General features: G+C 38.1%; 1 protein-coding gene across 1 annotated transcript in view; it reads left to right on the forward strand.

Moving 5' to 3' along the window:
• Positions 1-12,748, forward strand: part of NAPG (NSF attachment protein gamma) — a 12,968-nt gene extending 220 nt beyond the window's left edge. Inside the window, exons 2-12 of the mRNA XM_027650938.1 lie at positions 1,462-1,529; positions 2,679-2,763; positions 3,363-3,380; positions 3,952-3,982; positions 4,449-4,558; positions 4,696-4,762; positions 5,407-5,477; positions 6,602-6,680; positions 7,174-7,253; positions 8,738-8,867; positions 9,857-12,748. Of these exons, the coding sequence (XP_027506739.1) occupies positions 1,462-1,529; positions 2,679-2,763; positions 3,363-3,380; positions 3,952-3,982; positions 4,449-4,558; positions 4,696-4,762; positions 5,407-5,477; positions 6,602-6,680; positions 7,174-7,253; positions 8,738-8,867; positions 9,857-10,006 (889 nt within the window). The 3' untranslated portion in view covers positions 10,007-12,748. The remainder of the gene's footprint in view (positions 1-1,461; positions 1,530-2,678; positions 2,764-3,362; positions 3,381-3,951; positions 3,983-4,448; positions 4,559-4,695; positions 4,763-5,406; positions 5,478-6,601; positions 6,681-7,173; positions 7,254-8,737; positions 8,868-9,856) is intronic.
• The last annotated feature ends 3,022 nt before the right edge of the window (positions 12,749-15,770 follow it).

Raw genomic sequence — 15,770 nt, forward strand, 5'->3', positions numbered from 1 at the left:
GGTCTGGCCGAGGGAGTAGGAGGGCACTGCTGCTTGGCCCCTCGTCTGCCTCAGGGCAGCCTCCCTGCAGGGGGTGGGTGCTTGCAGGACGCCCTTCTACCCCGAGCTGGGAGACGAAAGCGGCCCTAAAACTAAGAATCGGTGTCGGTGGGGCGGTGCGGCTCAGAGGCCTGGAGTCTGAGCAGTAAGGGCCTTCTAGCCTCCGTTGCTCACACCCAAACTGGAGAGGGAGGGGAGTCACTTCTGCCCTTCTGCTGAAGTGAGTGGGAGGAAAACAGGATCACAGACACAATTAGGTTAGCAAAGAGCTCCGAGCTCATCGAGTCCAACGTAGGACCAAACACCATGTCAACCAGACCATGGCACTGAGTGCCACGTCTAGTCTTTCCTTAAACACCTTCAGGGATAGTGACTCCACCACCTTCCTGGGCAGCCCATTCTAATATCTAATCACCCTTTCTGTAAAGAATTTCTTCCTTATGTCCAACCTAAACCTCCCCTGGCACAGCTTAAGGCTACGGACAAGTGAGAGAAAAGATTTATGGAGACTGTAGTGGATAAAGGGGCTTGACTTTGCAGAGGTGATGTGTGTGTTTGTTTCCTACACCTGTGAAAAGTGTGATTGTTACTTCTTGGAGGCCTTTGAAGACCTATGCTGACGTTTATCTTGGACAGCTTAACATCTGCATATGAGTCTTTTATTGTGTATTTTAAGACTGAATAGAGGCATTTTGCTTATAAGTCCCAATTTCACAGACAGCAGTATGGATGTAATAGCACTGACAAAGCTGCTATAATTTTAGTAAGGAGAGTAACAGGCCCTCTGGAAACATGGATCAAAAGTTATGGTAATTTTTATACTTGTTTTAGAAGTGAGGAAGTCAGAATATTGAAATCAAAATTGCCTGATTACTCACTTCATTTTACAGTGTATGTTTTTCCCTAATGTATGTATGTCTGTATGTGGGACCATTTAGTGTAAACATATAAGTGATATATGAGGCTTTGTGTTGGTAAGTAAATTCTTTTATTTGTGTATGCAGTGGAGAGCCTTTGTTAATTCTCATCAGCAGAAAAAATTCCTGTAGAAGAACACTGGAAACTTCGTGATACGTGAAAAAAAAATATATTGGAAATATTGTTAGGTGTTGTGGTATTAGAAATCTTGAGGCATCATGTTGCTGACTTCTTACTGCTGAGGAGCTGGACTTGGGGAGACTCTCTGGGGACAGCAGAAGCATGTTAGTGCAAGGCATGTAACTATGGGAGATCATTGCAGTGCTTTATGCAATTCTGACCAGTGCTGGTATTTGTTTTTACGGTAGTGATGCCACCATAGTATTGGCATATAGGTAACTGCTCCTTTCCAGAGGTAGTCTAAATAAATATATCGGAAGTGTCTTGAAGGTAAAACATAAAATCTTTACAAATTGTTAATGGACCTTTCTTCTTGTGTTTTAGCCTGAAAACTGGATTCTTAAAGTGGAAACCAGATTATGACAGTGCAGCTACTGAATATGGGAAGGCAGGTATGTATGGCTGTAAATATAGCCATATGTTTTATGATTTCAAAGTATTCATTAAGCTTAATCCCTGATAACGTTTTACGTATTTTTAGTATGTTACTGTGTAAGTAACATGTGTTGTGAAGACTAAAAGTAAAATGAAACAACAAAGTAGCACTATAAAACAAGTTTCAGCTTGTACTTGGAGATCTAGAACAGTTGTCAAAACCAATTTTTTTTTTCAAGCTTAAAACTTCTACTTTTTATGTTGCTACATGTGATAAAAATAAAGCTTTCCTTCTTTTGCTTGTCCACCCCCAAATCCCGTGACTTTATCTACAAAACAACAAATGTTCAAGCTGGTTTTAAAATTTTGCTTAATCATCATCTTATAAAACGCATCTTGCAAAGACTGTCTCAGTAAGGTAGAGAGATGCTGCCAATTTGGGGTTTTTTTTCAGGCATACTGAGGTCTCTTTCTTCCCTTTTTCCACTACAAGAGACACACTGAGTATAAAATTCTTACTAGTTGATTTTTTTTTTGTTCTTAAACGTTTCCTTCTTTTTGATAGTAGTAATTTATCATAGTCTTTTGGCTCCTTACTTGAGGCACTCCTGCTTACTCACTGAAGCCTGAATAAAAAAAATACAAACATGGAAGAGCAACTGGAGCATTTATAAATTGAAATTTATTTTAAATCCTACTTTAATATTTTATCAGTTAAATGGAGATAGAAATACATAGTTGTGCCCTGAATTGGTTGTGCTGAGGAAGTTGTTATATGTATGCCTTATTGGTGGCACACTTCTATTCCTACCATGCTGATTTTGTATAACCTCTAATGATTAAAATGATACACATATGCATTCCTGCAGTTCTGTAATTACAATACAGAGTGAGTGAGTTTCAAAAACCAGCTAAACACATTGTGCACTATGTATGATACTGTGGTGGTATGGAAGTGGTGTTGACAATAAATGTTTTTAATGGCAACTAAGTGACTAACGAAGCAAAGAGAACCGTCATGGGATTTTTGGGAAGACCTTGGTAAACTCTAACCATTAATTTAAAGAGTCTATTTACATCTCCAGGTAGCTAAACTCTTGAGCAGAAGTGGTAAAAAGAGGACAATGGCAAGCTGTAAATAAAACCTCTTATTTGCTTTCTTGCAGCTGTTGCTTTTAAGAATGCCAAGCAGTTTGACCAGGCAAGGGAAGCCTGTTTGCGGGAAGCTGAGGCACATGAAAACAATAAAGCGTATCTTTTCACTGACTGCTGTTCTTTTTTCCAAGAAGCTGACTAGCTGATACTTAGATTGCGGTAATGGGGCTTGGTAGCAGGTTGTTTAATACATTTGTGCATTTTGTTGGTCTAGCAGAATTGCTTTTCAAAAGACTGTTCCCGTGTGCTCTGAGTGGGAAATCTAAAGAACTCTTGATTAGAAAAGCACTTCCCAATCAGAAAATATGTTCCAAATAACATCTGGAGTGATAAGATGTTGGCAGATGCCTGAGATGTCTAGGTACTGCTTCAGAAATTTAATTTTTTTTTTTAATTGCCTACAAATGGATAGTATAAATTAAACACACCTCTGAAATTATTACAGTACTTGTACTACTATTTAATAAACAGCAACATATTTTAAATAAATGTGCTTTTTACAACTTTATATGCAGCTGTGCATTGTTATGTTGCATTTTTCTGTCCTTGGAATCATTTATTTTTGACAAGTTACCTGTAGTGCCTTTATGGGGTTCCTTGCTTTGAAACTAGTAGTTGTATAACATTTTGAACATTAATTTTTTTTTTTTGCATTATGTGACTTTTGTCCTTGACTTTCACTGTTTTACTTCCAGTCTCTTCCATGCTGCCAAGTAAGTACAGAAGCACTGAGTAACCTGAAACAAATTTTTTAACATACAGTACAAGCATGAACTGTCATTTTGATTTCACTATAGTAAGCGTTATGGTTCAAGTAATTTTGCTGTTTCAAAATCATTTCAATGTAAGTGGGAGCTAGGAAAGTCTGAAAACCTGCAGTGGCTACCTGAAGAAATGATGATTTTGGCATTCTTTGGCACTTTTTGGTAGCAAATATTTTTTCTTAGATGATCTTTTCATAATTTTGAAATTCGATGCTGTTGAACTTATAAAGAAATTTTTAATTAGAGTACTTCAAAGCAAGCAGAAAATGACAATAATCCAAATATTGCCCGTGGATCAGATTAGAATAGATTTTTAGTGGGTAGTGTAGTTGAAGTACTTAATTTGTGGAAGATAATGTTACATGTGCTCTGTCTCATTAAATAAAAAACTTGAAACATCTTCAAAGCATTAAATATTAACAGTGAAGTGATAGCCAGTGCATGATAACCTTTGTTGCATAACTACAGCTTGCTGAAATACACCATCTTTAACCAAATGGTACATTTTTTTTCTTTGCAGAGCTTATGAACAAGCTGGCATGATGCTAAAGGTATTTTCATTTACTGGTTTTTATTAAAAAGTTCTATTTTATAGGAGAAGAATATTATACACTGGATCATTTAACAAATATATGTAAGTTAATTGCCTATTAAAGTGATACTTTGCAGTTGCCTCATAGTGCCCACCAACACCTTCAGTAGATTAGAAAAGCAACATTTGTATTTGGGGGGTAAAAATAGTTTTCCTTTTATAGGAGGAAAGAAGAGTGCATTGTGTTATAGGGTAACAGAAGAGTGGTACTGCTTTTGCTCTAAACTACCACAAATCAATGACTTACGTGAAAGTTTAGTACTCAGAAGTAAATTTTATGGAGTTCGTGGTCAACTTTCACTAGCTCTACAAGTTCAGAAATAAAAGTTAGAATCTTAATAAGGTGTTGCATTTTGCTTTGATTTGTGTCATTGTTCATAAATTCAATTCCTGACAGCAGTGTCCCTTTGACTGTTGCTTTGTAGGAGATGCAGAGACTCCCTGAAGCAGTTCAGCTGATCGAGAAGGCCAGTATGATGTACCTGGAGAATGGAACACCAGATACAGCAGCTATTGCTCTGGAACGGGCTGGGAAGTAAGTCTGAGCTGTGGGGGGCTAGAATGCATGCAAGGTGTGGGTATATCTTTGGTTTTCTTTTATGTCTTTATGATACTTTCAGGTAAAAAACATTTTCCTTTTATTTGAAGAGAAATTTTGGATGTTTATTACAGATTAATAGAAAATGTGAGCCCAGAGAAGGCTGTGCAACTCTATCAGCAAGCAGCGTCAGTGTTTGAAGTAAGTGGGTGATTTGGTTGGTTGGTTGGTTTTTTCTTTCAGCTATAAAATCAAGAAAAAGCCTAAGATTCGGTTCTAAATTTTTTCCTTCCTTTTACATCAGTGGCTGAGTAATAAGAGGCTGAAGGCTTCTTATGTTGTTGAGAAGGAGATTATAAAAGTTAGGAGTCAGTTTGCTTTGCCTTTTTCTCAGTTTAGGACTTGACTGAACCTGAATTTTGTATGTTGTCAAGTTTTCTGCCTCTTGTTGGGCAACCCAGAGGGTAGGGAACATATCTGCTGTTGAGTCATGGAGCCCAAAATAATTTGAAATCTTTGAAGTATAGAGAAGTGTTTGCTTGGTGTTCTACCAATGCCACGAGCCAATGGTTTGCCTTTTTGCTACTGCCTTTGATGTACTTCTGTATTGTCAGTTGTGACGTGTTTCCAGATTGGCGAGTTTGCATTGGTGTTACTTTGCTGAGCACATCCACACAGGAGCTGGCTGTGGAACTTGGGAGCTCTGACACTCTTCATGTTTCCCTTGTGTGAACTGCTGATACAATAACAGTTGTTCTAAGTTAGAGGTGACACACTTAGATCTAGTGGTCTTAATGCTGTGCAAATGAAATAAGAACTTACGAATTCTTTTTGTTCTTCTCTAGAATGAGGAGCGTTTACGGCAGGCATTGGAAATGCTGGGGAAGGCATCAAGACTTTTAGTCAGAGGACGCAGGTATAGCTTTATCCTTTCTTATTCTTTTAATGTAATTGAATCTTAAATAGTTATTTTGATTGGGGGTTTTTTTCTTGAGGTTTTTGCATTTATGTACTGTTACTTAATTCTTCATTGAGATGCACTTCAAACTAAAATTCAGTTTCTGTGGAATATGCCATTTTCATCCAGGAACCACCTGTTTTGTATTCTGGGATAATGTGGACTGAAAGGCTTTATTTCCTTTGTGTCTGTTGAATAGCTAGAAAGCACATGCACCAGTTTTCATTAATTATTAAACTGCTTCAGGATTTTTTTTGTTTTTCTTCCAATACTAATATGTAGAAAGTACTTGAAAGTCTTTTGTGGCTGTGGGAGACAAAACAGGGCAATTAGGTGACTAAAATGAGGAAACAAATCTGCTTGCAGTTGTCTGATTCCAGACTTCCTAAAGAAGAGCGTTCCTTGGAGTCTCAAGGGGACCAATTCAATTGTAATTACTTGCACCAACCTTGACCTTCAGTTCAGCTTAGACTTGCTTCACTGAAACATTTAGGTCCTTTAAGAAATTTTCTGGATTTCTAACTCTACTTTCAACACACTTTATTTCATTGCAGAAAAGTAGTCAGAAAAGAAAAGTGACAGTGTAATTTGAAAGTCTCTGTGAAAGCCAGTCAATGTAGCTTCAGAACATATGAAAGAATTGGTTACTCTGTTGCTTAATAGCTCATGTGCTTCTTCTAATTTCCAGAAATTGAATATGATGATTAAAAGAGTATTAAAACTCAGAAGTAGTTACTATTACTAAATATTGGTAGTTCATGGATATTGGACTTACTGGTAGCTTATAGTAACATGGCATAGAGAAATCTGTTAGGGTGTGGAACAAAGCATTCATCTTGTACAATGTTATAAAAAACAAGGCTTCTCTGAATAAATACCGAAGATGTTCTTAGCATGTATACAAAGGAATTGCTGACTGTATATTTATCTACTCTGTTAGTAAGATCTACTGCTGATTTTTAGTTGTGTTGATTTTTATTGCGGTAGACTTGCTACTGTATTAGTTAAACACTTTGTATTTAGCCTCAGTTTTGTTGTGCTCTATTCCTGGTGCTGATACTCCTGGGTTTTTTTGGCTTTAGATTAGATGAAGCTGCGTTGTCTCTTCAAAAGGAGAAAAGTATTTATAAGGAAATTGAAAACTACCCTACATGCTATAAGGTAAGTTCTAAGAGCCAGGGTTTTTTCTGCATAGTTAATGACAGTTGACATCTGACTGACGGTATGTACCTCTTGATCCAGGGATACATTTCTTGCTAACAATGAGAATTCATGGTAGTGCATGTTTCCCAAATCTCTAACTGTGCTTTTTTCCCTACTATAATTTTGAAGATAAGATGCTGATATGTACAGGAGCTGTCAACACCAAAAAACACATAAAGATGTTATAAAAAATAACAAGGTACAAAACCTGTTACTTGGTACAACAGTTCATTAAAATGTTATAGGAGATAATCTATTTCATACTAGCAGAGGATAGGCTTTCTGCTTTTTCACTATATTGTTCTGACTCTTGTGTCATTATCTTAGAATGATTGGGGATTGTAATGACCTTTTTCATGCTAAATATTAGCAGTCTACTGGGTTTTTTATATTTTACAGTTAATTTCTAAGGAATCATTTGGTTTATTTTTTTTTATTTCTTTTTGTTTAGAAAACTATTGCTCAAGTCTTAGTTCATCTTCATAGAAATGACTATGTTGCTGCAGAGAGATGTGTGAGGGAAAGCTATAGGTAAGTCTGCTTCATGTTCTATAATTTTAAAGCAAATGTTTCACTAATGTAGATCTTTTTGCTCAGCAGTGTTGCCATTGTTCTTTCATAGATTTTCAACCCACACTTCTGTTGACTTTACAGTACAATAATAACATTCCCTGGTACGTGGCTATCAGAAATTTTTTTCACACGTAACAGATTTAGCTGTAATTACTACAGTGATTCTTCTCAATGAACCTAAAATAAAAAGTTAGTCATAAAGAACTAGTTATGTGCCACAGGGGAAAGGAGATGGAAATGAGAAGTTCTTCCTGTGTTTTCCCTTGTTAAAAGCTGAACAGAATACCATTATGGCTGGGATTCTTATCTTACTGCTATCCTTTTGTTTTGTGTCTTATCATGTGGAACAGAGATGGATAAGGTATTGTAAACAAATGTTTAGGATTAAAAGTGGGTGTTTCCAGATGTTGCTAACTGAATTTTAATTTTTTCAAAATGCTTTTGCCATGTGTGGAGACTCTTGAAAAGTTTTAATTCTAACTTGCCATTATGATATTTTATTGCAGTTTGAGAAGGGAAATATGGAATACAGTATCAAAGCGCACAGTGGCAGCATCCCAGTATAATCAAATAAACTATCTAGTATGATGATTAGACTGAGGGGAAGATTAATATAAATGTTTTAGTTAAAGAAAAGTTTGCAGCATGTGAGTTACTACTTTTCTGACTGTGTTAATCTAGGAGATCTTGCCCTCGTCACACATTGGAGGAAGAAAAGCAAGATTTCTGCTTTCTGTAACTTTTGAGTAGCTGGTTGAATGGAAAGATAATGTAGGAAGCAGAAAGTAGTCTAACTGAATATGCTGAATTGAAGAAGGCTTTTTTTACATATACAGGAGAAAATTTTGGTATCAGAATATGGATTAGTGTTTAACCCTGGTTCCAGAAGCTTCCCCAGCAACTTTCATTTCAACTCTCATTCGGAGTTCAGTAGCAAAATCTTGAAACAATATGTTTTTACTTAAACTGTGTTTTTAGTGAAATGACTTGAACATATATATATAAGTTAAATTGCACTTTATTTTTATAAATAATTTTTCAAGATCAGTCATTTTTCAAATCTCCATTTTTCAGATCCCTAATTTGTACTTTATGTGTAGAAATGAATGACAGATTTTTTTCTGTATGTGAAGTGGAGAAAGAGTTTATTGACTAGTTAGGAAAAAGTTTAAAAATTCTAATATACTTGTTTTGTCTTGACTGTGGTTGTGGTCTTATTCTGAGAATGCAAACTAATATTGCTGAAAGTTTAATTTTTATGAATATGATTCCTGTACCTGGAAAAGTAAAAGTGGTTATAGGCAGTTTTGTGGAATAACCAGTCTGTCAGATTCTTGAAAGCTGCTTGCACTTCTACTGTTAAATCAGCAGCATATAAAGATAGAATAGCTGTGTCAAGTAGATTGCTGCAATGTCTTAAATAAACTCTTAATTTCCTTCAGTATACCAGGATTCAATGGAAGTGAAGATTGTGCAGCACTAGAGCAACTTTTAGAAGGGTATGATCAGCAAGATCAGGATCAGGTTTCTGAAGTCTGTAATTCTCCACTCTTCAAATACATGGATAATGATGTAAGTAGGCAATTCCTGTGGGATTTTTTTATTTTTTTTTTTTAATAATCCTTTTGCATGTTGAGGTTTTTTTCCTAGTAGAGGAAAATAAGAAGAGCACCATCCGTGTATTTATTTTGACTTGCTGTCATGCTACCCTGTACCTGTAAACTTCATATATTCTTTACCTGTCAGTGATGGTGCTTTCAGATGGTGTGAAGGCTTAGGTGAAAGAGCAGCTTGTTATGCATTTGGTGAGTTTGTTTAATGAGTTAACCAAAATTCAGTCCCCTTCTAATTCCTTCTTAAAGGGCCAGAACAGTTTGCTACTTCTGCTTTTTCTCAGAAATATAACAGCTAGGTGTGCATAAACATTACAGAATATGATGCCTATGGGATGGCATTGTTGGATGCTTTTATCCGTCGCTTATTCCTTAGCAAGTTACTGATTTTGAAAGATTTTTAAATGTTGAGTGAGCAGTTGTGACCATTTCCCCAGCTATTTTTTTATTTAATTGAACTTGTAAATTTAGGAATTATAAGGAGGTATAAGGATAGGAAAGGTGTGAAGTAAAGGAAACATCTGTCCGTGCCAAACCTTGTAACAGCATTAGCTAATTTTAGTTTATTACTCTGTTGAATAGTAAAAGTTGAGGTATTAGTCTTGCTGAAAAACACAATAAAACTTTTTACATAATCTGTTACTAGGTAATATATGCAGAGCTGCATACTGGAATTTGTATTTTTATGTAAAGCTTGAGACAGAGAAACTATAGGATGTGGCCAAATTATTCTATAATAAGCAGTATTGATACAGACCTCACATCCCATTCTCAGAGTGTTTGAGATGGAAGAAAATGAACCAATGTTATGCTTATTCTAAGCTGGAAAAATGGACTTACTCTGAGAGCAGCATCACTCTGCTGTACTGAATGTTGCCCGCTTCTTTATTGTGAGCATCAGTCAATTCTGTAACAGTACAGAAATTAAACTTGCTTTGTTATTGTCAGTATGCCAAGCTTGGTCTTACCTTGGTGGTCCCAGGAGGTGGAATCAAGAAGAAATCGCCAAATGCTGCACAAGACAAAGCCAGAGGACCAGCTGCAGTGGGCTCTCATGCTGATGAGGAAGAGGATGAATATTCTGGTGGACTGTGCTAGCTACATGCTAGATTGTCTTAAATATCTGACTTATTTGTGATGTTGAGCATATCCAAAGGTACCAGATTTACCAGAGCTTCATTGCAATTGTGATATTGGAATCCTAATATTAACTTGGCAGCTTCTGGGTACAGTACAGGAGAAAAAGCATGACTGTACCTACCGTCTTGATCATCTCTTGTCTGGTAGGAGCTTCTTTAGGGCCCTGCCTTCAGTTGAGAGAATTTTTACTAAAAGCACAGTTTAATACCAAAACCCCAGAAGCACTTGAGTAGGGAGAGTGGTACAAAATTTTAAGCACTGGATTTCAACAGCTGGCACTTTTTGGTCCCAGAAAGATGTTTGCGATTGTTTTTGGAGTTAAATACATGATAATTCATATGGCTATTTAAGACCATTTAAGGCAGACTGTGCCAGGCAAGAGTTTTACTAGTGTAAACACTAGGGGGAGCACTGAGTTTGCTTTCAGTATGTTTTTACCCCACTGAGGAATATTATTTTAAGACCTTATTCTTTGCAAGCAATATCCATGTAAGTGTGGAAAATACTAAGTCAACTAATTTGAGGTTATCTTGCAAGCTTAAAAATACGCGCAGGTCTTTCCTCTTGAGAACTTTACTGACCTGAAATCTTTGGAAATAAATGTGTGCATAGTGTTTGTAGTGTGCACCTTGGGAAAGAAAGGAGTGAATGACATTCTTAGAAGTGTTTCTGAAGCATGCCATAACTAGAAAAGAAACTGAAGGTAGCAGATAACATGCACTGAATATAAACTTCTGAAGACAAATATTTAACAAAAACTTAGGTGGAATGTTTCAATGATACATATTCTTCATATGATTCTTTCATATTTTCACATCATAGAACAGATATCTCCTATAAATGGCATTTTTCAAACTAGTTCAGAATCCGAGATAACCGAATTTTAATACATCTTCTCTATTTTTATTTGGTTTCAAGTCATCATGTGTTTTGCAGACTTCTGTAGTGTCTTAAATTGGTTTCACCATTTTATGCTTAGAAGTTGTCAATTCTAGAATTTGTACCCGTGGCTTATTTCTTCAGCAGAACCTGATCAAGGTCTGCACTAGGGTGACATCACTGGGAACCCAGCAGGGATTTGTGTGTGATGCCCAAAGTTCAATAAACAAGAGACCAAAAGCAACAGTGTTAAGTGTTGGTACAGTTTGTGCCATATTAAGCAATTAGATGTCATAAAAATACCAGGCACATGTCTGCCATACACATGGTGTCTGACATCAGGTTAAACTTTAAGAGGGCTAATACTCACTTTCCTTGGGGTGGATAGCACTCAGTAGCATTGTGATGGGTGCACAAACTGCAGCATAATACGAAGGCAGGGCTCCTGTAAAAAGTCACATTATTCAATTTAATGGGTGTTCAAAAAACAGTTTTGTCTCTTTGTGTTATGTAATAGTAACAGTGGGTTTTACAGCTATTTAAGATGCACCTGTAGAACTTTACTATCTGACAGGTGATTTCCCTTTGTTATTGATGATGTATATAGCAATTTTAGCTCTAACGAACTTCAGGAAGTGAGTTGGTTTTCTCTGAGAATGCTTACAGGTATACATGAAAGATGGCTGTGAAGACTTCCCTGTAACTCTTCTGTTTTCACCATTGGAGAAACTTACTCCAGTTTACTCAACTTCTGTCTTCTGGATTTGAAGTCAAGTTGAACATATGCTTCTTATGGGGGAGTCTTTATCACAGGTAGAAAAGAACTGCATGTTTAGGACCTCTGGGAGTGCCAACTGATTTTCTGTGTGCATTTTCTGCTCCTTCTAATTCTGAAATCCAGTTTTATTGTGTGATCCCAAGGAGTCTAAAATTGCATATACCTGAGAGGATGAGGTGCATAAGAAACAAAACTGGGAAACTTGTGTGCTTCTGCGAAAGAATTTGCAGATTTCTTTAAACTGTGCTTGTAGCACAAACAGACCCTTAAAAGAAAAATTAAAATTTATGCATTAGATTCTTAAAGCATACTTTTCATATTGCCAAAAAAATAAAATAGATGTACAAGACTGTCTTCCATACTCCCTCAAGTTGTTTTTATTTTTCTGTGCCAAGTATGGAAAATCTGGGACAAAAGTAACTGGTACTAGACGTATTTGGCTGCCATTGAATTCAGAGGGGCTTCTCTGATTCTTAGTAGTATAATCTTAATCTTTGATTGCAATGTTGCTGCAAAGACCAAATCTGCAGAAATGGAAGTGTCTGAACATAAGATGGTCTATTTTATATAACTTATTCTCCTATTTTAGACAGTGAAAGTGTGTTAGGAATGTTAACTGCCTTTTAGTAAACATTAACTATAGAAGAAACTGTCTGTATATTATGTGTTAGTGTTTGTTTCTATCTTTCAAAGCAATTTGCACACTTATGTAAATACCATTTAGGTGATCTGAAATTGAAAAGATACCATTTACAGCAAGAAACTTTCCAAAACCAGTGTTGACTGTAAGAAAAATAAAGTTTAATTGTGCATGAAGGCTGAGCAATGGCCAGTGCAATGTACATGTGAAATCAGAAGATTTCTTAATTATCTGTAACTTAATACTCAGATGATCAAGCACAGTGTGAAACCTCTGCTTTATTTGTTCTTTTCCCCAGTCTGTGATGTAAAAAATGTGTTTGTGACGGCTCTACAGATGCTGCCTCTTGAGAAAAAAGCTATGTGTTTCACCAACATGGAAAATAAAACTTGAAGTTAACACATTTGCAGTAGCTTTCCCTGTTGTTGATCAGGTCCTGCTGAGTTCAGCTAATTATATTTGTCACTTGGGTCAGATTTTCAAAGTGATTTTCAGGAGAATGCAAGCTTGTCATTATTTGGTTGGATCCAATGTGAAGTTTGAAAAACAACTACATTTCAATGTTTCTGTACATTCTTTACACAATTTAAGGATGTGAATTCTGTAACTTTGGAGACTTCATAATTTTAGAAAAATCACCTTTTCTACTGTTTCAAAGTCAAACTTGCTGAAATACTTGAAGGCTGAGGAATCTGGAACTGAAGTTCTTCAATGTGAGAGGAATCATTCCTCAGAGGTTACAAATAAGCAGCTGTATAACTACAAGAACTAAGCTGCTCTTGGAAAAAAATAAAATGAAAAGCTTTATAATCTAGATTTATAACACATAGTGAACCTTTTTGGATGCAGGATGGGAAAAAGAAGCAACTGCAACCTCCCCAATTAGTAGTGATAGTAAAATTGGAGGAAGTAGATGTAACTTGAGAGAGCAGTAGGGAACCACTTGGGATCTCTGATTGTTTGAACAGGGATAATAATGTCTAAGCTAATGGTCTGTACAGTACAGCATCCCTGGGAGCTGGCCTCGTCTCTTCCCCTACCTTGGTGCCTGTTGGACAAGACATGCCTGAGTGTTGTCTCTGACCACCTTCCAAAAGGCTGATGGGTCTTTGTTCCAGTGCTGCTGTCATTGCCCTTTGGATTTCCAGTGCGTGCACAGCTCAGCAGTGCAGCCTTTATCCTGGGATGGGAGCGAGAGGCAGCTGCAAGGCTGCACGTACGTTTTAAGAACATATGGCTGTTGCGATTCATCTGCTGAGTCTAATGGGAATAGTGGTAATGAGTGTGGCCGGACTCGGCAGTGCTCGCTGCCAGGATATTAACTGGTGTGAAACCAGTTTAGACTACACAACGTAAATGTTGTGGTCCTGGAGTGACAGAAGCAGGCCCTGGCATGTGTAAAGTGAAAATGGGTTGTCATTAGTTGCCTTGCTTGTTTTGGTTATTTATTTTTGTGCCTTTATTTTGCATTGTTTCTAAACTTGGTGTAATCTGAAGTGGATCTGCTTTTCCTGAGGGTGTTGTTCTCTGTTAGCACTAGATGGTGCCGCAGAGCTGGCAGAGGGCTTTCCTCTGCAGATGGGCAACCTTCACTCTACGTGCAGGACAGATTCTACATTTAAATGTGCTCAGCTGGAGTATTGATTTGGTTAGAAACATCCTAAGGGGTACCTGCTTTTGCTGCCGCTTTTCACAGCTGGAAACACCTGCCTGAAGTTGCTGAAGAGAGCAGTGCTGTAGGGCCAGCCCATCACCCTCCTGTCCTGTACTGGCTGCCGTGCAAGTCCTCTGGGATATGGCTTTCCCACCAGGCAGCTGTGCCTGCTGCTCGGGCATATGGGGTCAGTGCTGCATACAGCCTTGCTCCAGCATTACCTGCCCTTACAGCTGGCCCCACTGTTGTGCTGAATCTGGGCTGACACACTTCCCGGCCTGCTGGCTGCTGTGAATTGCAAGGGCTGTCTCAGAGCTTTCCTCAGCAGGGCCAGTGCCAGGAGCTGGCTGCCAGTGAACACTCCCACTCCCTGCCTCAGAGAGCTGGTGGCAAGAGACTGCCTTGGCTGCTCCTGCCAGAAGTACTCGCGCCAGCTATGCTGCTAATGGACTCTTGGGCCATGAGCAGGAGGCAAGAGGACCACTCAGGAGCAGCAGCATGGCTCTGGTCATAAGGAAGAAGACTTAAACCACTCTGTGTTGTTCAAGGTGCCTGGGAATAAATACAGGTCCAATCCTCCCTCCACCTTGTGCTGATACCCATCTCCTTCTCACCTTTTACCTCAAACTTAAGCAAATGCATTTATAGTTTTGTCAGAGTGTTTTGTCACATGATAAATGGGCCCTTCAAGAGGTTCAAAGGCCAGCTGTGATGGTTATGACCAATTTGCCTTTCTCTCCACTTCTCTGAACATGGACCTGGGAAACTGGGTGATTAAGAGCCGGGTTACAGAGGGTGAGTGGGTGCATGGCTGGGTGAAGAGTGAATAAAACAGTAGCCAATGTGCATTATATCCTATTAGTAGAAATTTTCAACTCTAGGGCTGGCTGATTCTGCTACCGTTGCAACTCTTGTTGCAGCCACAAAATTTTATGAAGTGCCTCATGGACAAAATGCAGTGTTGAAGGACAGAAATCAATAAGTATGTGTGTGGGGGGGGAAATTAACTGAAAATGGGAGGAGTGAGTTGGTCACCAAGTAATGCTATGCTGATGGATGGAAGAGAGAGCTCCTGCTGCAATTTGCTGAAAGGACTTTAAAAAAAAATACACCATATCCTGATTCATCCATAGAGGCAAGGAGGGAGGCATGAGGACTGGCATGACTGCTCTCTTCATGGTGGGGAGAAGTTCTGCTGCCGTGTGCCATGTGAGGCAGTATGAACACAGACACATGCTGCGATTTAAGTTCTTTGCCTGTCACTAACAGACTGGAATTCAGGAATTAAAGGTAAAAAACTTAAAGTAGCAGACAGGGACATCTTTTGTGTGTGTGTGTGTGTGTGCGCGCGTGCAGCTGACAACTTTCTAGGTAATGCTTGCTGTGCTGCACTGCTCAACAACAACTGCCCCAGAGTAATTGTGTTAGTAATAATATAGCTGAAAATTCATGAAGTGTAAAGATCTATGGTACCCCGTGTGTTTTATGGGTGCCAAGTGTTTTATTTAACTGACCACCATCCAGTGATTTTCTGGATTTATCTTGTGTAAATGTATGATTTTCCAAGCTGAATAACTGGAGAAAGAATGACGTTCCTCTCAGCACGTGATCCTGGAGCACAGGTTGGTGTGTAATGAGTGAGTGGTTAAAGCTGGGTGGACTTGGAAGGTGAGGCAGCTTTGTAGCAGCACCAACTGAGCAAAATATTTTAAAGCTTTTATAACAGAGATGTAGAAAGAATAGTGTATTTTAAAATTGTCCTTTAAATCAG

This window comes from Corapipo altera, unplaced genomic scaffold (genome assembly GCF_003945725.1).
Source record: "Corapipo altera isolate COAL_440 unplaced genomic scaffold, ASM394572v1 24, whole genome shotgun sequence".
NCBI classification, from domain to species: Eukaryota; Metazoa; Chordata; class Aves; order Passeriformes; family Pipridae; genus Corapipo; species Corapipo altera.